This window comes from Stegostoma tigrinum, chromosome 12 (genome assembly GCF_030684315.1).
Source record: "Stegostoma tigrinum isolate sSteTig4 chromosome 12, sSteTig4.hap1, whole genome shotgun sequence".
Lineage (NCBI taxonomy): Eukaryota > Metazoa > Chordata > Chondrichthyes > Orectolobiformes > Stegostomatidae > Stegostoma > Stegostoma tigrinum.
In genome coordinates this window covers 13,133,030-13,159,250 of record NC_081365.1, presented here as the reverse complement: position 1 = coordinate 13,159,250, position 26,221 = coordinate 13,133,030, and the positions used below count along the sequence as shown (strand labels likewise).

At 43.4% G+C, this 26,221-nt stretch overlaps 1 protein-coding gene across 1 annotated transcript in view; it reads left to right on the top strand.

Annotated features, from left to right (window-relative positions):
- The first annotated feature begins 246 nt into the window (after nucleotides 1-246).
- Nucleotides 247-26,221, top strand: part of LOC125456851 (A disintegrin and metalloproteinase with thrombospondin motifs 5) — a 38,100-nt gene continuing 12,125 nt past the window's right edge. The window contains exons 1-6 of the mRNA XM_048540304.2: nucleotides 247-1,473; nucleotides 13,025-13,157; nucleotides 13,612-13,779; nucleotides 16,591-16,874; nucleotides 18,472-18,655; nucleotides 23,097-23,272. Coding sequence (XP_048396261.2) covers nucleotides 538-1,473; nucleotides 13,025-13,157; nucleotides 13,612-13,779; nucleotides 16,591-16,874; nucleotides 18,472-18,655; nucleotides 23,097-23,272 — 1,881 coding nt within the window. The 5' untranslated portion in view covers nucleotides 247-537. The remainder of the gene's footprint in view (nucleotides 1,474-13,024; nucleotides 13,158-13,611; nucleotides 13,780-16,590; nucleotides 16,875-18,471; nucleotides 18,656-23,096; nucleotides 23,273-26,221) is intronic.

Below are 26,221 nucleotides of genomic sequence, written 5' to 3'. Positions count from 1 at the left end.
GATTTACGGTCAGCTCATGACGGGCAGGGTGAGCTGCCAGCTGGAAACCCACGCTAAAGAAAGCAGCGGACCCCGGACTCATTTCCCAACATTTTGACGCCACGGCCCCAGTGACGCTATGATTTAGTGACTAACACCAGGATACGGCCGTGGGATGTTGTGTGTGTGTGTTGGGGGGGGCGGGGGGTAGAGGGGGGAAGAAGGGGCGGTCTCACTGCCTTTAAGACGCAGCGGTGACGGATCTATTGCAGCCGACCCCGTTTTGAGAATTCGCTATAAATTCATTGTTAGACGGTCTCACATCTTAGATCTCCTCTACAGGGAAAGGGGGAGGGGGGCGGTTGGCAAAAGAACTTTGTTCCCCTGAAAAATAAATATTTTAACGCGTCTGACAATACAGAGCTCGGAAGTTTAGGAGAGTTTCATTATTTTCCTCATGTCTTTCTTGCATGCTTTTTTTGTACAACTCTTATTTTGAAACCTGGTGTGTTTGTTTGTTTGGTTTTTAATTTTCTCTCCTGCGCTGTCATTGTAAACATGGTGCTGTTTATTTTCCTGGCTGTCTGCAGCCTGTTGCAAACGATGGTGCAGTGTTTTGCACTTCAGGAGTCTGACCTACCTGAGCCGGGTCACCTCCAGCTCTCTCCCCTGCAGCGGGGGTGGCAGGCGAGGAAGGGGACGGTACAGAAGGTCGATCGCATTTACGCCGGGGATGGCAAGGTCGGCTACTTGGTGTACGCGGACGGCGAGAGGTTCCTGCTCGATTTGGAAAGGGACGAGACGCTCGGCTCCCCTGCCCCGGGCAGCCCAGCTCTGTCCCCTCTAGGTCAGGCTCCGAGCCCCCGCTGCCTGTACCGGGGCACGGTCAACTCCCAGCCGGTGTCGTTAGCTGCTTTCAACCTCTGCGGGGCTCTGCGAGGCTTTTTCGCGGTCGGCCGCTCCCGTTACACCGTCAGCCCTGTCTCCGGCTCCGGGAGCACGGGTCTCCTTCCTTTCGGTGCCGCCGCGGACCAAGTGCCGCACCTCTTCACCCGGGACCGTTTCAGTTTCCAGAGCCCGTCTCCAGAAGCCGGCCGCTGTGAGATCCGTAGCCCCGCCGGTCAGCCCGCTGCCCGGATCCCACAGACCCGGAGCTCCGGCCGCTCCAGGCGCTCGGTGTCCCGACTCCGGCACGTCGAGCTGCTGCTGGTGGCTGACAAATCCATGTCTCACAAGTACGGCGACAAGGTCCGCCACTACCTGCTCACACTGGCCTCCATCGCCTCCAAACTGTTCGGCCACGCCAGCATCGAGAACCCTGTCCGCCTGGCCGTAGTCAGGATCATAGTCCTCACCGAGAACGACCAAGGGCCGGTGATCAGCAAGAACGCGGCGAGCACCCTCCACAACTTCTGCAAGTGGCAACACAAGCAGAACCAAGTGGACCCGGACCATGCAGAACACTATGATGCTGCGATCCTCTTCACCCGGGAGGTAAGTCATTCAACTCACACACACACACACACACACACACACACATAGACTTAAAGATGAAATAGACGGATAGACGTAGAGATGAGATGGATAAGCAGATACGTAGATCAATGAGGTGGGTAGGCAAACGAATGTATCAATAGATAGAGATAAATATGAGATGGATGGGTAGATACAACGATGAGATGCACAGACTATATCAATAGATGGATATAAAGATAAGTTGGCAGACAGATGTAAAGATATGATAGACAGATCGATATGAAAATGAAATAGATATACCTATAGGTATGGTGAGGCCACACCTGGAATATTGTGTGCAGTTTTGGCCTCTATTTCTATGCTCTTGCTCTGGGGATGGAGAGCAACGAAGCTTTTCCAGGCTGATTCTGGGGATGGTGGGACTGACGTTTGAGGAGGGATTGACTTGGTTGGGATTGTTTTCACTGGGGTTCAGACGAATGAAGGGGGATCTCATGGAGACTTACAAAATTGTAACAGGACTGGATAGGGCAGATGCAGGGAGGATGTTCCCGACGGTGGTGGGTGTGTCCAGAACCAGGGGTCGGAGTATGAGGATTCCGGGTAGACAATTTTGGACGGAGATGAGGAGACATTTCTTCACCCAGAGAGTGGTGAGCCTGTGGAATTCGTTACCTCAGAAAGTAGTTGATGCCAAAACATTGAATGTATTCAAGAGGCGACCAGATATAGCACTTGGGGTGAATGGGATCAAAGGTTATGGGGAGAAAGCGGGAATTAGGTTTATTGAGTTGGACAATCAGCCATGATGGTGATGAACAGAAGAGCAGGCTTGACGGGCCGAATGGCCTCCCCGGCTGTTATTTTCTTTGTTTTTATGAGACTGTGGTGTGATCCAGCGTGGCCCTGATTAATTTTCGCCCAAAGAGCAGCGTTAGCCGCCGCCTGTCCACGTGATGATGTGTAAACCATCATCTCAAAGGTAGTGCTGATCCCCGGGAAGTGCTGTAAATCCTTTGCCTTTGAATTTGAAAAGCGCAGCTAAAATTTACGAATTGCATCTTGGGTGTTGTGTTCTTCGACTGAATCTTCAGTTGTAATTGATTCAGAAGGTTAGCGGTCGCTAGCAGTATCCCCCTGGCCTGGAAGCGGTGGTCAGATAGAGTTCGCGATGTTTGGAACTGTTCACGCTTTCTGCGGCGGATGTGCTTCCCTCACTTCTGCAGGAGGAATGAAGATGAAGTCAGCCTCCACCAATAGCCATCCAGTAAAATGTTTATCAACATAGAACTCTTGTGGCTTGCAAGCTAGGAGCATGTGCTCTCTAAATCTAAGCCTCCAGAAAAATTGTCTGCCAAGTTCCGCTGAGGACTTATCACAGGCATGTGACGCCTGTTTGACCATATTTTGCTGAGACAAGTAAGATTTTTCGTCCTCTGTGAATGAAAATAGGTTTGCCTAACTTTTTTTAACAACCTAAAAAAGGCAGTGCCACTTTAAGTAATCCTTATGCTAATTTCAACATCTTTGGACCAACCCGCAGCGAACACTTCGGGGTTGTTTTTATTCGTGGGAACTTCAGAAGCTGGAGTTTGCAAGTTCATTAAAACCCCGAAAGAACTGCGGAAGCTGGATATCAGTTCAAGTTCAATTGCAAGTTCAGTCTCGAGAGGAACACTTGCGAATACAAACTTTCCTAACATCACTCCTTCTGTAACCATACAACCGCAGGAAGCTTGTGGAGTTTAATTTTAGACTTGAAGAGAAATTTTCACGAGCTAAAGGTAGAGCGATTGGACAAGAGTGAGGGGGAGGGGGATGTAGCCCAAACCCTATTATTTTGACACGGAATTTTCCCCTTTTTTCAGTTCATTGCAACAAATCCAGGAATTGTCTAAACCCTGCTATCCCCCTTTCTACAGACAGTGTGTCTTTTTGTTAACCGTAACTGGACAGTTTATTTTTTAACTGACTTATTGACGCCTATTTAAAACTGACATGGAATCGTAGTTTCGATGCACGGGGAGTTAAATTTAAGATGATCTTACAAATCTGGTATTTTTCCCTCCTTTAATTATGGTTTGGTGACTGGATTTGTAACGCCATCGAAATTGGGCAGCTTTCCAAGCTTCTAGCTTTGCATTCAGAGGTGGTTTTCAGGATCAGCAGGGCCAACAGGAGTTTACATGTAATCGTTCAGGAATGGAAAATGCCTGACCTGAAGAGTCCTGTGCTGGTGTTTTTTATTTGTTCCTTTCAATCTCACCACCTTTCCTGGTTATTTGCGAGATGCTGTTGGTACGATTTTCCTATTGCAACTCAGTCAGGGACGTGTATGTGCCAGGCTATTCAGTGACAGTGGACAGCTGACTCACCAAACCCTGGTGGCTGTTTTTTTAAAATTTATTCGAGGGATGCAGGCCACTGCTGGCTAGCCCAGCATTTTTCGTCCATCCCTAATTGCCCAGAGGGCAGTTAAGAGTCAACCACATTGCTATGGGTCTGGAGGCATGTGTAGGCCAGACCAGGTAAAGGATGGCATGTTCCTTCCCTAAGTGACATTGGTGAACCAGATGGGTTCTGCCAACAATCCACAGTAGTTTCATGGTCATCATTAGACTCTTAATTCAAGATTCAAATTCCACCATCTACCATGGCAGGGGTTGAATCCAGGCCACCAGATGTTGCCAGGTATGGAAGGTTTGAGATATGAGGAAAGGCTGGATAGGCTAGGGTTTATTTTTTCACTGGCACATAGAGGGCTGAGAGGCAACCTGATAGAAGTTTTTAAAATAAGAGATAAAGGTAGAGTTAGTGGTTGTGTTTTCCCTAGGATGGGGAATTTCACTACTGGGGGCACATTTTTAAGGTGAGGAGGATAGATTTAACAAAGACCTGGAACTTTTTTGCACAGTGTGTGTTTTGCATGAGAAATGAACTTCCTAAGCAAGTGGTAGATATGGGTACAATTGCAACAGTGTGAAGACATTTGGATAAGTACGTGAATAGGAAAGGCTTGGAGTGATATGGGACAGGCACATGCATGTGGGACTAGTTTGTCTTGGGATTATTTCGGCACAGACTGGTGGGACCAAAGGGTTTGTTTCGGTGCTGTACAACTCCATGACTCTATTACTTGGGTCTACTGGATTAGTAATTTAGTAATCATACCATTGAGCCATTACCCCTTTTCAATGTGACTTGTTGGACACAGTCATCAAAAGAGGGCATTAATAGGTCTCCTTTTCCAAGTTTTGTGCACAGAACCCAATTGTGAACCAGAAAAAGATCAATTATAAGACCACAAGACATAGGAGCAGAAATTAAGCCATTTAGCCCATTGAGTCTCTCTGCCATTCAATCATGGTTGATAAGTTTCTCAACACCATTTTCCTGCATTCTCCCCGTAACCCTTGATCCCCTTGATAATCAAGATCCTAACTATCTCTGTCTTTAATATACCCAATGACCATGCCTCAACAGTCTTCTGTGGCAGTGAGTTCCATAGGTTCCACACTGCCTCACTGAAGATATTTCTCCTTATCTCCATTCTAAAAATTCTCCCCTTTACTCTAAGGCTGTGCCCTCGGGTCCTAGTCTCTCCTACCAATGGAAACATCTTCCCAACATCCACTCTGTCAAGGCCATTCAGTATTCTGTAAGTTTCAGTTAGATCCCCCTCATCCTTCTAAACTCAATCAAGTATAGACTCAGAACCCTCCAACGTTCCTCATATGTTAAGCTTTTCATTCCTGGGACCATTCCCATGAACCTCCTCTGAAATCACTCCATGGCCAGTATATCTTTCCTGAGATATGGGATCCAAAAGTGTGCACAATACTCCAAATATGGCCTGACCAGTGTTTTATAGAGCGTCAGAAGTACATCCCTGCTTTTATTTTCAAATCCCCTCAAAATAAATGCCAAAGTTGCATTTGCCTTCTTAACTACTGACACAACCTGCAAGTTTACCTTGAGAGAATCCTGGGCTAGAACTCTCAAGTCTCTTTGCACTTCAGACTTCTGAATTACTGGAAGATGGTTACCTCAGTCAGCTAGATACTATACGAGAGTGTGGTTCAGAATGCCATCAATAGCGTGGCTTAAATTTGTGCTTTGCTTGAGTTGGACTTGGGGCCTGTCTCTTACTCTGCTCCTGCGGCCACCACTGACCAAACTCTCCTTCAGGAAGGAACATCAGCAGAGAATGAGCCAAAGACCTGTCTTCCAGGCTGAATGTATGGTACCACATTGGCATAAGATTTGTTATCTTAATAGAGAGCAGCAATGAAGATTGAGACCCTTCTGTCGCTTAGCAGCCAATGAGTAGATGCTTATTGACGCTTAGTTAGTCTCCTTTGCTCCTTTGGAGTAAGTGTTCTCAGTCTGTAACCACTAGAACTGGAGAAAAGTTCCAATTTTGAGTAGCCATAGATTTTCACATACTAAATCTGCATGTGAGAAAATGTTGAAAAAAGCACAGAGAAAGAAATGATTTGCTCATAAAAGGACCACATTTATGAAGTCTTGAAAATGTGAATTGAGAGGCTTTTCCAGGTCGGCTTGAACAGACAGGATACACAACATGCCTTGTCACTTGGTAGGAAGTCATGCTATCACTTCTTGGGTGCAACTTCACCCACAGCGATTAGGTGGGGAAGCAATAGCGTAGTAATGATATTGCTGGGCTATTACTCTAGAGACCCAGATCATGTTCTCGAGACCTAGGTTCAAATCTACAATGGCTTTTGGATTCAACAAAATCTGGAATGGAGAATCTGGTGACCCATGCCAATTGCTCACTAATCCACACCCAGTGTAGTTGATTGCTACGTGCCTCGTGGGGCAATAAATGCCAGCCACATCCTGTGTGTCTATCTGTCTGCTTTTCTGTGTAACTAGTTTTTCGAACTTCATTGCTCCCTCAAGGCACAGCAGTGCTTTGAGTTCTTTTCCTCCCTTCAACAACTGCATTGAAATTGTGATTCATTGAGTATCTTAACCTTGTTTTACCAGAACTATTAACATAGCTCTTATTATGCATGGTATTGGGTGGCTCAGTGGTTAGCACTGCTGCCTCACAGCGCGTGGGACCCAGGTTCAGTTCAGCTTCAGGAGACTGCCTGTATGGTGTATGCACATTCTTGCTGTGTTTGCATGTGTTTCCTTCGGGTGCTCCAGTTTCCTCCCACAGTCCAAAGATATGCAGGTTAGGTGGATTAGCCATGCTAAATTGCCCATTGTGTCCAGGGATGTGTTGGTTAGGTGGATTAGCCATAGGAAATGCAGGGTTATGGGGTAGGATAGGGCTTGGTTCCGGGTGGGATGTCCCTCGGACCGTTGGTGTGGACTCGATGGGCTGAATGGCCTGCCTCTGCATTGCAGGGATTCTATGATTCTAGCAATAATAGCACTGAAATTTCCTCAGGGCCTCTGATCCACAACGTTTAAAAAATTGGAGTTCTTCCTCCCAATCTCTAGCTAATTATCCTCATCCACATCTCCTAGCCCACCCCCCACTCAAATGCTGCGCATATTGAAGTCAGTGGAATTCTAGATTGCGTGAGCTAGTTACAGCCACCACAACTGAGTAACATGTTAACACTCGTTGCTAAGACTGGAAACTGAAAACGGACATTCAGGATGAGGTACCAGAAGATTAACCTCTTCAATAAAAGTGTACATTCAACCCAGAATCAGGACGTGAGGGGATAAAACTGGAAAAAGGGCAAATAGATATTTGAAGGAGACTGTGTAACAAGCCAAGTGTGAATTGGGGGTGGGTAGAAATGTCTGGCAATTGCATTATCTTAAGACTTTCAAAACATCGCAGTCATTGTCATACTGAGTGAAGCTGAGGCATTTCTATTGCATGAGGCTTGTTTCAAACTTGGCAAGGCAGTGACTCTAAATCACAAAGATGTTATATAATAACTAAAACTGTAATATTTCATTCTAATGTGACCCATTACTTTAACTAACAGGGATTGTTTGATGTTGGCATCCACTCCTGAAGATCCCACTATCAGAATATAATGAGCTTAGCAGCAAATAGCAGCACCGATGATACTAAGTCACACTGAATCCTTATGTATTTCCATAATGAGTATAATATCCTCTTATACAGATCAAACTGTGGCCAACAGATTTTTCGTGACTCATCAGTGTCACCTGTAACACATTTGACTGATTAATTGTTCCATTTCACAGTTTTCTCAGGAGAAGAAACTGATACGAGTGGCACACAATATGAGCCTATAAATACCTCCCTATCTGCTCCTGGAGTTCAAAGCATGTTGAGCATAGATGACTTTATAAAAAAATTATTGAAGCTGTTTCTAGCCAGATTAGTCTCAGGTTGAAAGACTGTCAGATTCCCACTTTGTGCCAAGGCCCTCATGATTGGCAATTCAGTAACCCACAATTTATTACTTTCACATTATTTTTTTTCATTTATCAGGCAAAATTACCTTGTCGCATATTTCTCTGTTTACAACTTTAACGAAGTATCTTGTGTGGCCTTTCGTCAGAAGATAATATGCCTTTCATTGATAATGGGAACTGCAGATGCTGGAGATTCCAAGATAATAAAATGTGAGGCTGGATGAACACAGCAGGCCAAGCAGCATCTCATTGAAGCAGCTTATCCATGTCACATGTTATATTACAAGGAAATATAATCCTTAATTATACAGCTGCCTTCCTATCATGTGATATTTTATTTTTGGAACGTTTAAGAAAATGAAATGTAAATTCCGTGTTTCATAGTAGCGCTCTTTTGGAGAAAGGAGGCAGAGATAGAAAGGTTGGATCAGAAGTGAGAAGAGCAGGTCAAACCAGTCAGTGTACAGTGAGGTGATTGATGGAGGAGCTTGGTGATGGAGAGTGGTTGGACAGTTGTTTTTTTTTATCAATAACCATACTATGAATAGAAGAATTTATTTAGGGAACGCTCACTGTTGACAAGGTAACTATCAAATCCCACACCGGAACAAGACTGTGACTAATATTGAACATGTTTGTTTTTGTGTCGTACTATTGGGTAAATAATAAACAGGGAGCCTGTCTGTTACTTTGTGGCACATGTGCAGGTGTGTGTGTGTGTGTGTGTTTGAGAAAGTGTGTTCGAGTGTGTTTGTGTGTGCGTCTGTTTGTGTGTGTCTGTGTATATGTATGTGTGCGTGTCTGTGTGCGTGTGTGTCTATGTGTGTGTGTATATATATGTGTGTGTGCATGTGTGTTTGAGAAAGTGTGTGTGTGTGTGTGTGTGTGTGTGTGTGTGTGTGTGTGTGTGTGTACTTGAACAGAAATTTGTTTATTTGCCAAAACCTTTTGCAGCGACCAAAACAAAAATCATTCCAAGCTGTGAAACCCTGTACCTTTAAATGTAGGCAGCAATATAAACACTAACCAGCAAGAGCACCTGATTCTGGAAGCTGTGAACTAATGCCAGAGACCTGTGTGAAAACACAGCTCATTGCCTCCTTCCTTTAATATGTTTGTTTTTTTTATAATTATTATTTTTATGTCTCTGCAGTACTGTTTATCTCCCTCCTTTTTTTTCATAGTGCCACTAATGATCAGTTTGCATAGATTATGAGTACTGCCCCTCTTGGCTACCAGAAAATATTCTTCACCATCCGCAGATAGAGAAGAGCCCCAGCTCAATAAGTTAGGGCTGGAAACATATTCTCTAAGAGTGAAACAAATTATTTATTGGCAACCAGAGCCTAGACACGATGGCTCCGTGATTAGCACTGCTCACAGCAACAGGGGACTGGGCTAGATTCCAGGCTTGAGCACCTGTCGAAATGGAGTTGACACATTCTCCCCGTGTCCGCGTGGATTTTCTCTGTGTACTGTGGTTTCCTCCCGCAGTCTGTGGATGTGTGGGCTAGGTGGATTGATTAGGCTAAATTGCCCATAGTGTTCAGGGATATGCAGACCAGGTGGATTAGCCATAGCAAAGGCAGGGTTAGAGGGATCGGCCTGTGTGGGATGCTGTTCAGAGGGTTGGCATGGACTAAATGGCTGAGTTGGCCTGCTTCCACACTGTAGGGATTCTATGACAGTTTTGAACTATTCACTTAACCATTGCTTCTTGGTTTTACACTGACAGTGACATGCACAATGACCCGAAATAAAAGCCAAAAAAACTGTGGATGCTGTAAATCAGACACAAAAACAGAAGTTGCTGGAAAAGCTCAGCAGGTCTGGCAGCACCTGTGAAGGAAAAAACAGAGCTAACCTTTCGGGTCCAGTGACCCTACCTCAGAGCAGTTTAGAGGTTGTTACAAAACAACATGCATGGCAGTGAAATAGTTATTAAAATGAGCTGAAAGGACTGCGCATGCTGGAAATCAGATACAAAAACAGAAGTGGCTGGTAAAGCTCATCTGTGGAGAGAAATCAGAGTTAAGCTTTCGGGTATAGTGATCCTTCCTCAGAACAGAAATGTTTATTTCAAATGGATTAACACCTTCATTAATGTGTTCAGTGTATTTTCATAGACTAATGTTCTGAGAAGTTGCAAGAAAACGTTGAGGTGTGTCAAATACACAGAATATTCCTCAGAAAATCGAGCCTCAGCCAGTAGCTTCATCCATCGCTCAATAACCGAAACTTGTCAAGATTCATTAAGTGTCATTCTTCATCAGGAATACCAAATCACTGTTTTAGTTTTGTATTTGAGTCAACATTTTGTGATTTATTTAAAACTCCCAATTACTGAAGCCCCATGCCCCTCTATTTTCTGAAGGCAAAGGGGTGTAACAGCTTTGAATCTTACTGTGGATCCTCAAAAATGAAATGTGAAAAGTAGATAAAGACTCTTGTGTTTCCAGGAAATATGAGGCCATTGATAAACCAGCTTCTGACCATATCTGGTTCACTGCGTAATCTTTCATTCTTTGATTTATTTTATAAACTCTTACACTTCCCACTGAAAATGCTGAGTTGTACTGGGTACAGCTCTGTGGGCATCAGCCACTCTTAAAGATTTTATCAAGTGATTCTTTTTGTGATATGGCCATTACCAGGCTGCTCAATTCACACTTGGAGTATTGTGTACAGTTCTGGTCACCGCATTATAAGAAGGATGTGGAAGCTTTGGAAAGGGTGCAGAGGAGATTTACTAGGATGTTGCCTGGTATGGAGGGAAGGTCTTACGAGGAAAGGCTGAGGGACTTGAGGCTGTTTTCGTTAGAGAGAAGAAGGTTGAGAGGTGACTTAATTGAAACATATAAAATAATCAGAGGGTTAGATAGGGTGGATAGGGAAAGCCTTTTTCCTAGGATGGTGACGGCGAGCACGAGGGGTCATAGCTTTAAATTGAGGGGTGAAAGATATAGGACAGATGTCAGAGGTAGTTTCTTTACTCAGAGAGTAGTAAGGGAATGGAAAGCTTTGCCTGCAACGGTAGTAGATTCGCCAACTTTAGGTATATTTAAGTCATCATTGGATAAGCATATGGACGTACATGGAACAGTGTAGGTTAGATGGGCTTGAGATCGGTATGACAGGTCGGCACAACATCGAGGGCCGAAGGGCCTGTACTGTGCTGTAATGTTCTATGTTCTATGTTCTATGCGTGCTGCAACTGAAACTGATCCTTTACCTTCTTCTAATCACATACACAATCATCACAGAGCAGTCAGGTCACATAGACCAAATGAAATTAATGAAAGTGGGTGTGGGATAAAATAATGGTAAATGTTAACTCAATTTTGTCAATTTCTGAAAAGAACATTCACTGGGAACAACTATTTTTGCTGGACCTTGAAAATGTTTGTCTGGAGGGATATTAAAAATAGCAACTCTAGTCATGATGTTTGAAACATAGCCAATGCACAATCTAAAAATGCAAATCATGTTTGCGCTATAGTCAGAAAGGAAGGCAGTTATTCAATGTGGTGATTTTCTTACCTGAAATCTGAAATGTACCAGTAGCTACAATTACCTAAATTTATCTGTTTAGACCACAGCCCCAGGAGTACAAGCATAACAGACTGAAAAATGAGTCGGACTAGAGTTTTGTGTGACTGTTGTTCCAGACTATCCTTGGGCAATGGAATATGAGATCTGCTGATATCATTATAAATCATTGAAGCATTGTAATATAGTAAGTTTGTACAGTGTCTTAGCAGGAAGCCATATGGGGGCAAACTGAGGTGGACGGTGTGCATGAGGGGTGCTGCCGTTAGCTTTAAATGAAAGCAAAGATGTCAACAGTCAGCATGTGAAGGACAAAAGAAGTTGCTAGCCTCCACAATGCATTTAAAGTCACTCAAAATCGTAATGTGCAACTTGTACAAAAACATAAAATTGGTATAAACCGGCAGGTAAGGAAATCCATAGAAACGAGACCCACAGAAACAAAAGCCCAATCTTAATATAAGGTTACATCGAACTTCCCAACATTACTTCACTCTATCAGCTGTAGGTCAACTACTTTCAGATCAACACTCAATCCAGACACCTGAGCACAAACAATCTAAACTGACCCTTCATTGCATTACTGAGGTAGTTCCGCACCAATGTATGTGCCTCTTTCTAAATCAAAAACTAAGCTAAAGTTCTGTCTACAAACTTTATTGGATCTAAAACTACCCCATAGTGCTATAGTGGATAACAGCAAGGGAGTTACACCCAATTGCTAGACAATGTTTATCTCTTAATTACATAAGTGACTGGTTTGGAGCGAAGGTCTTATAAGGAAAGGCTGAGGGACTTGGGTCTGTTCTAATTGGAGAGAAGAAGCCTAAGAGGGGATTTAATAGAGACTTACAAGATGACCAGAGGATTAGATAGGGTGGGCAGTGAGAGTCTTTTTCCGAGGATGACGACGTCAGCTTTACAAGGGGGCATAGCAACAAATTGAGGGGTGATAGATTTAAGACAGATATCAGAGGCAAGTTCTTTACTCAGAGAGTGGTAAGGGCGTGGAACTACATTGCCTGCCAATGTAGTTAACGCAGCCACATTAGGGGCATTTAAATATTCCTTGGATAAGCATTTGGATGATGATGGAATAGTGTAGGGGAGGGGCTTAGATTAGTTCACAGGTCGGCACAACATCCGAAGGGCCGAAGAGCCTGTTCTGCGCTGTATTGTTCTATGTTCTATGTTCTATGAAAATAGATCAACCGATCACTTTCATATGATAATGTATGGGAGTGTTCTGTGAATGTGTTGGCTGCCACATTTCCTGCATTATAAGGTGACTACAGTTGAGAATTGTTTCATTGGTTCCAAAGTGCTTTGGAGCATCCTTGATGTGGTCGAGCAGGTGGACTGGAGTAGACACAGTCAGAGTTCACATGCCATCAAGTTATAGCACCTCACAATTGTAACTGCAGTGATGCACTTATTGCTTGGAAAATATTGCATTAATGGTCCACTGCCTTCATGTTCTGGTGTTTAGTTGATGAAAACTTTACCTCAAGTCTTAATCCCTTAGTCAGATATTAATTGTCGTTCTAGCATGCTGCGTTAATAATTTGAACATATAACAGCCATGCTTGTTTTAAGATTTTGAATCCGATATGTTTCTAACCTTTTTTATTTGCAGAATTTGTGTGGACATCATTCATGTGATACTTTGGGAATGGCAGATGTCGGAACCATCTGCTCTCCAGACCGCAGCTGTGCAATCATTGAAGACGATGGGCTCCATGCTGCATTTACAGTCGCTCATGAAATTGGTATGTAAATTTTCTTCAAAAAAATCAAGTTGTAAATTCAAGAGATAAGTAGAGTGAGGGATTGACCCCAATGAGTCGGCAGAGGACACAACAGAGTAGAATTTGGGCTAGAATTTGGCTCTATCATAGTCTAATCAAAAGAAGTGTCACCATGCAACCACCTCTATGTACTTACACGTGGCTCTAGAGAATAGAGTTGGGCAAGGTCTATAAGAACATAATATTTCATACTGATTTAAATGCCAGAAAATCCAAGCAAAAAAGTCTAAGGCCCAGGATGCCAGGCACCAATTCAGCTCTAAAAGGGGATCAAAGCAGTGGCTAAGTGATGCTTATTTGGGATTTTGGAATAAGTTTAGTTAACCAAGAGGTGCATTACATTCAAAATTATGAAATAATGTTTAAAGTAAGACAATGCTTATGTAATAATATAATTACTTCTGGTTGATCAAAGGACATCTCCTAGGACTGTCCCATGATGACTCCAAGTTTTGCGAAGAGTCATATGGCTTGACTGAAGACAAGCGGCTAATGTCTTCCATTCTGACTAGCATCGACTCCTCCAAACCATGGTCAAAGTGCACTTCTGCTACAGTAACAGAGTTCTTTGATGACGGTCATGGTAGGTATCCTCAAAATGAACTAACACCAATGTGTTATCTGTGTCCCTCCCATGTTTTAGTACTTCCTGTGTTTTAATAATAGTCATGTGTCAAAATTAGCTTAGGCCATTCCAATAGAGTGCAATCTCACTTCAATTATATTGTTTTTACCAAAGAGAACCAGTCCAACATGGCTCAGTCAGTCAATCATGGCACTGTCAGATGCAGGTCATTTATAAGTCTAGTTGGTACTCAGAAGTATAAGACTGTGGGTTCAAGTCCTATGCTAGGAACAAAGAAACTTTAGTAACATGGCCAAACTGGTTGAGAATCAACCTGTAAACTTTTCAACGCATTCCAAAAGCAGCTGGAAAGAGTAGGAGAGATTCCTGGTCAACTATGTGATGGAAACAATTTGGAACTTCTACCATAGCTATCTGTAGCTCCAAGCTGTGACATCCTTTTAAAAGCATATGTTGCTACTGCAACTCAGACTTGGTTGGAAGGCCAGTACAGATTGGATTGGTGTCAACAGTCCCTATTCTGGTTTGGGTGGATTTACAATCTCCGCTTCCCGCCTGTGGAGATCACAGCCCTGTGCTGCTTTCTAGCCAAAAATTTGAGGGGAGGAAGGAGAAAAGCTGGGAGGAGAATCCAAAGAAAGTATAAACTAAAATGAGCGCAGAATGTGGTGCGCTTCAATCATCATTGATTTGTTTCATTTACTGCAAAAATGCAAGGAGAAAGTAACTTCCCTTCATATGGAGCCTTTTTCCATCTTCAGACTATCTTAAAGTGATTCACAACCAATAAGTTGTTATTTAAATATAGTGAATGATATCACATGTTTAAATATGACAGCTAATTGCACACATCAGGGTCCTACAAATAAAAATGAAATGACTAGCCCAGTGCTCCCAAACCTTTTCTCACTTCGACCACATTGTGAGGTTTGAAAATTGTTCCGGCCTTCATGGGTAGGTTCTCATGGTGAGAGTAGAGTAAGGGGAGCTCTGGACGAAGCGCATGTTAGAGTAGATGCATATCTATTAACTTATCAGAGCCACATGGTGTCCAGAGCTTGGATCCCCAAAATTTCAACCCACTGGAATCACAATCTCACTTCGGGAAATCCTGGACTAACCTGTTAAGCAACGTTTTTGATAGTTCTTTTTGAGGAGGATTGTGGGCCTGAATACAGAGAGAATTGCAACCATCTTCATATGGCTTTTAGGAAGGCTTACCATCCACAGACAATGGAGATCTTTTCTTAATTTATCTAATCTGAACCATAGGAGTTAGGTGATGCAGTTCATTAGAACTTGGGGGATAGATTTGGGCATTCTAAATCAAATCCCTAGTGGATGTAGTTACAACTTGTATTTCAGCACAGATTGGTGCTAAATGAGCAGTTTGATTCATGACACCACAGAGATAGCTAAGCTGGAAAATAGAAACACTGCGATGTCACAAGGAGAGATGATAATCCAGGAGTGAAAACAGATGCCCATTGCAGACTAGAAGGATGCTATGGCCCTGTCCTGGAAGTGACTGATACTAACAGAATAGGAGGATGTTAGTTTTCATCACTTCAAAGGAATATTGTGAGTGTCAATATTACTAATTCTTGAATTGAGTAAGTCTTTTCATCTATTTGAAGAATAGTGAGGCACAGCAATGTTACTGACTGGATGATATTTATCTATTTAACCATTGAAACGTCAGTGAGATTTTGCTTCCTTTATTCTAATTATTGACAGTCTATCCTGATAGGCCTGGATCTCTCTAAGGGGTACAGTTCCCCAAAGTGCCTGTTCATGTGTACGTGAATGTGTCCCTGGTGGACTGATGATTCAGAGGCCCATCAGGTCTGGCAGCATCTGTAGAGAAAAACAGCTTTAACATTACAAATCCAGTGGCCTTTCACCAGAAAGGGAAAGAATGGAATTTATGCTGATGACAGGGTTTGGAGGCGGAGAAGCATAGTGAATAGAGTACATGGAGATGGAGCTCAGAGAGAGAGAAGAAAAGGGATAGGCAGACAAAGAGATAGCTGGGTGACAATTTAAGAGAGAGAGAAAGAGAGAAGTGTTTAAACAGAAGTCACTAGAGAAACTCAGCATCTATGGAGAGAAAGCAAAATTAATATCAAGTCCAGGAGTGTCCAGTTCTGTAGAAGAGTTACCGGACTCAAAACATTAACTCTGCTTTCTGTCCATGGATGCTGTTTTGACCTGCTGAGTTGCTCCAGCAGTTTCTGTTTTTATTTCAGACTCCAACATCCACAGCTCTTTGTTTTATTATATCTGACGTAATAGCTCGGTGGGGTGCTAACAAGAAGTGTGAATAGTTGAAAATGGGTTGGCTGTGTTGGGAATAGCCCATACAACATAGGACCTAGAGGTGTGAGCAGGAGGTTAACTGACAACAAAGCAATGTGGTTAACACTGAGCCACCCTCTGACATGGCCAAGCCAGATACTCATTTCAAGAGCAATTAGGAATGGACAACAATTGAAGATTTTACCAGAGGCACACCAACATCCCATGAAAAAGATTAGAAGATGCAATTACTGGCACAAGACTATTGTTAACAGTAGGAGAAAGAATCCAAGCTGATATTTTCCTTTTCTAATAGGTCAGTTGCATTGTCACTGACTGTACCAATCCTCCTGACCAGATAGCAGTGCTAGAAATTTACAAGTCTATCTTTTCACTGTCACACTAGTAAGCCATCAGGGAAGCTAGGTTTTGTTGGATTTGTCAGATTTTTCTAGATGCATGCATAGTTTTATTTTTATTTCACAGTATGCTGATTGTTCTCCCTTCTAGGGGATTGCCTCCTTGATCTCCCACAGAATCCCTTACATGTACCCGAGGAGCTTCCAGGCCAGAACTATGATGCTGTTCGTCAGTGCAAGCTGGCTTTTGGGCCAGAGTACACTGTGTGCCCAGGAATGGATGTCTGCTCCCGCCTGTGGTGTGCTGTCATCCGTCAGGGACAAATGGTGTGCATGACCAAGAAGCTTCCTGCTGTGGAGGGAACACCATGCGGAAAGGGGAGGATCTGTCTCCATGGGAAGTGTGTGGACAAAACCAAACGGAAGCATTACTTGGTGAGTAGGAGGTCTAAAGGTTACACTGATGATTAGACTGTGTGTGTCTGTGTGTGTGTGTTTGTGTCCATGTGTCTGCCTGTGTCACTGCTGTTGTGTGTTTGTGTGTGTTCATATGTCTGTCTGTGTATGTTTTGTGTCCACATGTCTATGTGTGTCTCAAATGTCATATTTGTGTCTGTGTGTGTAAGTCAATGTGCATTTGTTCCCAATGTTTGTTTGTGTGTATCTCATGTGTCATATGTGTGTCTGTGTGTCCGTGTGTGTGTGTGTGTGTGTGTGTGTGTCTTATGCGTGTCCGTATGTCTCTATATGTCCCTTTGTGTCGTGTGTGTGTGTGTGTGTGTGTGTGTGTGTGTGTGTGTGTGTGTGTGTGTGTGTGTGTGTGTGTGTAGGTCTGTCTGTGCCCGAGTGTATGAATATTTGTAGTGAAGATATGATCAGATGTAACCATGAGGTGTCCCATAGCTGAATAGACTGCTAACTTTATTTATCTGGGCTCAAATATCAAAAATGCATTCAGTGGTTTTGAAAGTTCATAAAGACAAGTTTCCACCTTCAGAAGAGGAAATGAGAAACAACATGGAGGGATTCCCACACCTCAAAGTAGTGCTCAATTTAGTTTAATTTCTACCATGATATATATGTATTTGAAAAATTGAAGGCAAATATCCCAGGCAGCGATTATCTGAGCAGCTGGTACCATTCCAGTGCCAGTCTGGAATCAAGAATGCAGCGAACAAAGATTCTGGTGCCCCATTCCAATGGAAATAAAACTAGCAAGTTACAGAACAACGTCCTGTTTCATTCCAATGTCGTAACGCAAAAGCTATTTTCCCACACATCCCTTTTGATGTTGGCTGCCAAACAGCAGTGGGTTTTCTCCTGTTCCTAAGGATAAAAAAAAGTCATCTGAATAGTTTAATAAAGAAACAGTTGCAAATTCTCAGTTCCCGGTCCTCATGATGCCTGGTCCTGTGGTTATCAGATCAGGTTCAGTTTCTTGTGGCCATGAAATTACACCATGGTTGACTGGCTTATGCATCTGGATGGATGCAAATGTCTTGTTCCATAGCAGGGAGCAAAGGTTCCTGTAGATGAATGCATTACTATCCTGTGATGTAATTTTAGGACCTACAAGTGCAATTGGATAGATTCATAGATTTCTAAGTGAGTATATTTTTTAAATGTTGACTTTATAGGTCCAAGTACCCCTATGGTCCAGTGGATAAATTAGCTCGTGGAAAATGAAGGGAAGCCTCGAGCCAGGCTTTCTGAGCATGTTTATCCCTGTTAAAAATAGATTGGGCTCAACTGAAATGCTCTCCCCTTAGAAACAGACAGACAATGTCGGCATGTGTGTTAAAAATTCCGTAATGCCAAGGTACTGGGGTGGTATGATGGCAACTGGTTGGGCCAGGAGCATTAGACTTGAACTTGAGTTCCACAACGTGGAGAACGTTGTCACGCTGGCTGTCTGTAAAACCATCTTGTATTAGCAAAGTTGAAAATTCTTGGATTCTTACTGACACACTGTTAACACTTCCAAGTGCAAACAGCTTTCTATGAGTTATATTTATTGCTGCTTGAATTACAGGCTTCAGCTCATGGAAACTGGGGGTCATGGGGTTCCTGGGGACAGTGTTCACGGACGTGTGGAGGGGGTGTGCAGTTCTCCCGTCGACATTGCAACAACCCTGCTCCCAGAAACAATGGCAAATACTGTGTGGGGAAACGTGCCATCCATCGATCCTGCAACGTGACACCATGCCCGCAAACTGGTACGTCTATCTTACAAAATACACCAATCAGGGACAGTGCTTTGGCTTGGTTTGCTCTCCTTTCCCTTTCATTCCTTCAGGCCCTCGCTCAACAGATTTAGAAAGCTGAAGTCAGATTGCTACATCTCACCCATGTAGCCTTTCTTAATGTTTAATGTCTTAATATCTGTGGGTTATTTGATTCAAAAGCTGAACTGAAACTATCCTCTATCCAATACCCTCACAAATGCCCTTTATAACAAAGTGGTGTAATCAAACACAGGATCCTGCTGTGGTTTTCAACTTCTTCCCTTCCCCACCCCTACACACACACCATGTCCCACACGTTCCAGCCCAGGGGCACTGAGGCCTATTACTGCTGCCTTGTTAATAAGGTCACACAAAACACAGGAATTGAATTTGGGACTTTTTGGTCTGCATGCTCACTGTAGGTGATGCCAATAGCCTTTAGATTAGCTGACAAGAATTAGAACATAGAACATAGAACGTAGAACATAGAACATAGAACAATGCAGCGCAGAACAGGCCCTTGAGCCCTCGATGTTGCACCAACCTGTGAACTAATCTAAGCCCCTCCCCTACACTATCGTGTCATCATCCATATGCTTATCCAAGGACCCTTTAAATGCCCCTAATGTGGCTGAGTTAACTACATTGGCAGGCAGGGCGTTCCACACCCTTACCACTCTCTGAGTAAAGAACCTGCCTCTGACATCTGTCTTAAGTCAATCATCCCTCAATTTGTAGCTATGCCCCCATGTACAAGCTAACATCATCATCCTCGGAAAAAGACTCTCACTGTCCATCCTATCTAATCCTCTGATCATCTTGTATGTCTCTATTAAATCTCCTCTTAGCTTCCTTCTCTCCAATGAGAACAGACCAAGCCCCTCAGCCTTTCTTCATAGGGCCTGCGCTCCAGACCAGGCAACATCCTGTAAATCTCCTCTGCACCTTTTCCAATGCTTCTACATCCTTCCTGTAATGGGGCAACCAGAACTGCACGCAATATTCCAAATGAGGCTGCACTAGCGTTTTCTACAGTTGCAGCATGACATCACAGCTCCGGAACTCAATCCCTCTACCAATAAAACCTAACACACCGTAAGCCTTCTTAACAGCACTAGCAACCTGGTTGGCAACTTTCAGGGATCTATGTACACGGACACCGAGATCCCTCTGCACATCCACACTACCAATTCTAATAACAAATATTCCTACTGAAGCACAAAAAAAATCAAACATAGAGAATATTGAAGAAATCAACAGGTCTGGTAACATCTGCAGAGAGAGAAACGGAATTAACGTTCTGACTCTGGTGCCACTTTTCTTCAGAAGTAAAAGGTCTTGGAAATTTTTTTTTAAAACTCCTTGGAAACTGGTAGTGATCCATGAAGCCATACCAATGGGTGGGAATTTCCCGTGAGCTGCTTCCCTCTGTCATCTCATTTTCTGGAAGTGCTGTGCTCAATCTTTGGTTTCTAGCGAGGTTTCCAGAGCAACTGGAGGAACTTAGTCCTGGAGGTACTCTGAGAAAGTCCCATTGTCTGCATGGGAAGGGGAAAGAAAATACACATAAAACATTTCAGCTGACTTACCTTTTAAGGTCTACAGTCAGTCCACTTGCAACATATTTGAATCGTCTCGACAATTTTTTTTATCCATTCATGTGATATGGGTCTCGCTGGTTCGACCAACATTTATTGCCCATTCCTGATTACCCAGAAGGCAGTTGAGAGTCAACCACATTGTTGTGGGCCTGGTGTAGGCTAGACTGTGTGAGGTTAGCAGGTGTCTTGCCCTAAGGGACATTAGTGAGCCAGATGGGTTTCTTTTTCCCTGACAATCAACAATGGCTTCACAGTCATCATGAGACTCTTAATTCCAGATATTTATTGAATTCAAATTCCGCTATCTGCCTTCACAGGATTCGAACCTGGATCCCCAGAACATCAGTTAGGTCTCAAGGATGATAGTCAAAACAATAATACTAACGATGTAGGTAGAGGATTTATAACTGTATTCATTAAGCATTCCAATACGGTAGTAGGTGCAACCAATCCTTGCTCTATAAACCCATGGTTTTATGACAGAAATCTGGACACCATTGAATAGCCAATTGTTTCCCTCTGTTCATTATCTAATAGCATATCGACTGGATTAAAAATCTTGGGAAGTGACACCATATTGAGTGAGCACAGAATATTATACAGTTTTCAACTTTATGACATCTGTTATGTCAGGCTGCATTTGCAGCACCTAATGTAGTGTGAAATAGTTAGAGGTGAGCAGTGCATAAAGTGGCCAGGATAAGACTGGCTCTAGCAAGTATTAAAAGATGGATTTCAGACTTGGCAAGCAGTTCTCAACAAAAGGAGTCTGACCATTGGACTGCGTGGAAGAAAAACAAAAGTACATCAAAGCTTTCAGAAATACCATCTTTAAATATGAATTAAATTGCTAACAGAGCTGACTTTCTGAACAAATTTACATTTGCAAATGAGTTAAGCCATGATGCACTTTGAAGATTTGCACAGCAAAAGGGTAAGGGAATGATGGATTGGCTCACTTCAGAGCCCTGAAGCTTGTTTGCACTTTTTTAAGCATTATTGGTGGCTCATGTTTTGAGACTGCAGTCAGATCCTATTGGTTTTGGCATCTAACCATATAATGTCTGATTATAAGATGCCAGAAAATTGAATTTTTTTCCAGCATACTGTTTGCATGACCGCACTTTATATTCTGGCCATTCAATCAAAAAAAATTGCATTTCCAAAACAGTGGAAAATATTAAAACTTAAACTATGTGTGCAGAGCAGTGAGTTGGAAGAATACCACACAGTGAGTGTGTGAGACATCATGAGGCCAATTTATTCATGGCACTCCAATAGGAGAATTATGTGTGGAATGAAGTGTATCAGGGTAGGAACGGAGCTCAGTAAGTTTAAAAGTAAAATTCAAATACCAGCGATTATTAGAAGATTTATTATGCAGAGGAAAAATAAGGGCAAGAAGGAAATTTAATACGCAGGAGAGCACATAGATGGTAGGAGAAATTCACTTATTAGAGAGACAGAGGATTATAAGGTTAGAAAGTGCAATATGGAATATACGTTAGGTGTAGGATCATAGAATCCCTACAATGTGGAAGCAAGCCATTCAGCCCAACGAGTCCACACTGACCCTCCAAACAGCATCCCACCCCAAACCTGTAACCCTGCATTTCCCATGGCTAACCCACATAAGCCTGCATATCCCTGAACACTACGGGCAATTTAGCATGGCCAATCCATCCATTCTGTTCATCTTTGGACTGTGAGAAGAAACTGGAGCACCCAAAGGAAATCCATACAGACATGGGGAAAATGTGCAAGCTCTGCACAAGGGTGGAGTTTACACATTCCACCCACTCCTGAGGGTGGAAACAAACCCACGTCCCTGGCACTGTGAGGTGGAAGTGTTAAGCACTGAGCCACCCTGTCTCCCTGAAACCATTATTGAAAAGAAAGCAGTCAGGTTAGAAGGAGAACAATCTTCAGAGGCTGCATAAACTTAGCAGACATCAACAGCATTGAGAGCGAAGGTGGAAATCATGCTAGGAGGTACATCCAGTGTCAGAAAACTGGAATCAAAAGAACTTATTGTTAGATGCGTGAACAAGATTCCATAGCAAATCCAGTATCGGTGGAGTGGATACAATTAAAAAGAGAAGCCTATAATGGAAATGGTAAAGGTAAGACTAAATGAAGTCCAGCATCTAGCCAAGAGGGAGAATAATTATTGCCCAAGACAGTTAGGCTAAAAAGGAAGACCAATAGAAAAACTTTCTTCATAATTTCCAAGGAGAGTATTTTTATACTTAATCCAACACCCTCCACTGGACCATACGAAGTTTACGGTGATCTGAGGGATTTATAAAACCATGAGAGGTATACATATGGTGAATGGCAGGTCTCTATTCCCGAGGAGGGGGGCTTTCAAGACCTGGGGGCATATATTCAGGGTGAGAGGTGAAAGATTTTAAAAAGGCATGAAGGGCAGTTCATTTACACAGAGATTGGTTTGTGTGTGGAATGAACTTCCAGAGGAAGTGGTGGATGTGGGTACAGTTACAATGTTTAAATGGCATTGGTATAAGTACATGAATAAAAAATGTTTGGTAGGATACAGGCCAAACGCAGGCAGGTGGGACTAGTTTAGTTTGGGATTACAGCTGGAATGGACTAGTTGGACAGAGGCGTCTGCTTCCGTGCTGAATGACTCTATGACTCAAGTCATTTCTCCCTATTTTACCTCACACCAGCACATTGCTGATGCAGTTAGTGAAAACCATTTAGTTAGTTTGTAAAGTATCTGCATTTAAAGACAAACTGCTCTGTCATAATGAATAAAACTAACAAATCCAATGCATAATTTTTTAAAAATCCTTCCATTCAAACAGGCAAATCTTTTCGACATGAACAATGTGAGGCGCGGAATGGGTACCAGACTGATGCCAAAGGAGTCAAAACGTATGTGGAATGGGTTCCAAAGTATGCTGGTGTGATCCCTGCGGATGTCTGTAAATTGACCTGTCGAGCAAAAGGAACAGGATATTATGTTGTGTTTTCTCAGAAGGTAAACATGTGAAGTTTGGATCATGACAAACTATATCCTTTCTGTCGTCAAGTTAAATTCAGTCTGAGTGTGCGTCTGTGTCTGAGAATTTGATTTGCATGAAAGAAATAACTAAAGGCAGCTTCAAACAAAAGCAGTCGAAATACAAGCACCATGAAGGTAATTTTAAAAATGGCACCAGTGAAAACAGGGAAGAATCATGGTATGGTTACAAGCCAGTCTACCTGGTGTGCCCATGCCAGCCCTATGTATGAGAAACTCAGCTAGTCCCATTTTCCCGTCCTTTCCCATAGCCCTGCAGCTTTTTTGTCATTTCAGGTTCTTGTCCAAATGCTTCTTGAATGCTCTGTTTGAACCTGCCTCCACTATGCCCTGAGGTTCTGAATTTCTGACCACCGACAGTGTAACACAGTTTTTCCTTGTGCTGCCACTGTTTCTATTGTCAATCACTTTAAATCAGTGCTCTCCAATTCTGAACCTCTCCTCTGATGTAGGGTCCAGGCCCGAAACGTCAGCTTTTGTGCTCCTGAGATGCTGCTGGGCCTGCTGTGTTCATCCAGCCTCACATTTTATTGTCTTGGATTCTCCAGCATCTGCAGTTCCCATTATTACTCCAATTCCCTCTGCCTGGTGCACATCATGATTTTAAACCTGTCTACCAAATCCGCTCTCAATGTTCTCTTTTGGAAAAGGAAATTAGTGTGCAATCATTTGGCTGGGAGTTAACATCCAAAATGACAGAAGATTTTCTCACGTTGAATTGTGTAGCAGAATTGCATATCTGTTTTATAAAGAGGTGATTTAATAAGGGACTTCTATTCCTTTGCACTGCCATTTCTTACCTATCCAAGCACAAAACATCTTTTTTTGTAAGTATTCTTGAAGTAAAAGTTTTGTTGAGGCAATATATGAAATAAGAACTGCCCACAGATTGACAGGGAGCATATTTTTACAGCATGTGCTATATGCAATTTAGAGACCGAAATGGTGTTAATGCGTTAATGTTTTGGCTCTCACCTGTAATTGAAGAAAGCATGTGTGGCTTAGCATTTTGCCAATAATTCTAGAAATTCCAATGTATCACTGCCATTTATGTAAAGTTTCTCAGGGTGGTTAGCATGTGCTTTGTTGAAAATAGGTTTGACACATTCCCTCCCTACCCTATGAAATTCTGATTAGTAACCACAGGTCAAATGATGTGCCCAAAATCAATACTAACTCTCAGTACTTTTGTGGACCTTTATCCTTATTTGCTGGTTGTGTCAAATGTGCCAAAATTCTTTGGTGTCCAATACATGGAGACGGCATAAAGAGTGACTGCAAATGGGTATTTTTGTACTCACTCTTCTCGCCAATTGCTGGTTTAGCTGAATATTCAAAAAATGAGAAAGTAGGAAACCAGCTTAAATACAAGGCAGTGCAAGAAAATATCTTGAAGAGATGTAAACTGTCTACTTCAGAGAAGGCAAGATAACAAGATGTGGAGCTGGATGAACACAGCAGGCCAAGCAGCATATTAGGAGCACAAAAGCTGATGTTTCGGGTCTAGACATTTCATCAGAAATGGGGGACGGGACGGGGGTTCTGGAATAAATAGGGAGAGAGGGGGAGGTGGAACAAAGACAGAGAGAGAAGATAGGTGGAGAGGAGACAGACAAGTTAAAGTGGCGGGGATGGAGCCAGTAAGTGTGAGTATAGGTGGGGAGGTAGGGAGTAGATAGGTCAGTCCAGGGAGTACGGACAGGTCAAGGGAGCAGGATGAAGTGAGTAGGTAGGAAATGGGGATGCAGCTAGACATGGGAGCAGGGGATAGGCGAGAGGAAGAACAGGTTAGGGAGGCAGGGATCAGCTGGACTGGTTTTGGGATGTGGTAGGGGTAGGGGAGATTTTGAAGCTGGTGAAATCCACATTGATAACATTGGGCTGCAGGGTTCCCAGGCGGAATATGAGTTGCTGTTCCTGCAACCTTCGAGTGGCATCATTGTAGCACTGCAGGAGGCCCAGTATGGACATGTCGTCTGAAGAATGGGAGGGGGAGTGGAAATGGTTCACGACTGGGAGGTGCAGTTGTTTGTTGTGAACCGAGCGGAGGTGTTCTGCAAAGCGGTCCCCAAGCCTCTGTTTGGTTTCCCCAATGTAGAGGAAGCCACAACAGTGACAGCAATGCAGTATACCACATTGGCAGATGCACAGGTGAACATCTGCTTGATGTGGAAAATCTTCTTGGGGTCTGGGACGGGGGGTGAGGGGGGAGGTGTGAGGGCAAGTGTAGCACTTTCTGCAGTTGCAGGGAAAAGTGCCGGGTGTGGTGGGGCTGGAGGGGAGTGTGGAGCGGACAAGAGAACCACGGGGAGAGTGGCCTCTCCGGAAAGCAGACAAGGGTGGGGAGGGAAAAGTGTCTTTGGTTGTGGGGTCGGATTGAGAATGGTGGAAGTGTCGGAGGATGATGTGTTGGATCCAGAGGTTGGTTGGGTGGTATGTGAGGATTACGGGGATTCTTTTTTGGTTGTTATTGCGGGGACGGGGTGTGAGGGATGAGTTGCGGGAAATGCAGGAGATACAGTCAAGCGCGTTCTCGACCACTGAGGAGGTGATGTTGTGGTTCTTGAAAAACGAGGACATCTAAGATGTACGGGAATGGAATGCCTCATCCTGGGTGGGAGGAGATGTATTCTAGGTAGCTGTAGGAGTCGGTGGGCTTGAAATGGATATCGGTTTCTAGATGGATGCCAGAGATTGACACAGAGAGGTCCAGGAAGGTGAGAGAGGTGTTAGAGATGGTCCAAGTGAACTTAAGGTTGGGATGGAAGGTGTTGGTGAAGTGGATGAACTGTTCGAGTTCCTCGTGGGAGCCCGAGGCGGCACCGATACAGTCATCAATGTACCGGAGGAAGAGGTGAGGATTGGGGCCAGTGTAGGTGCGGAAGAGGGACTGTTCCACATAACCTA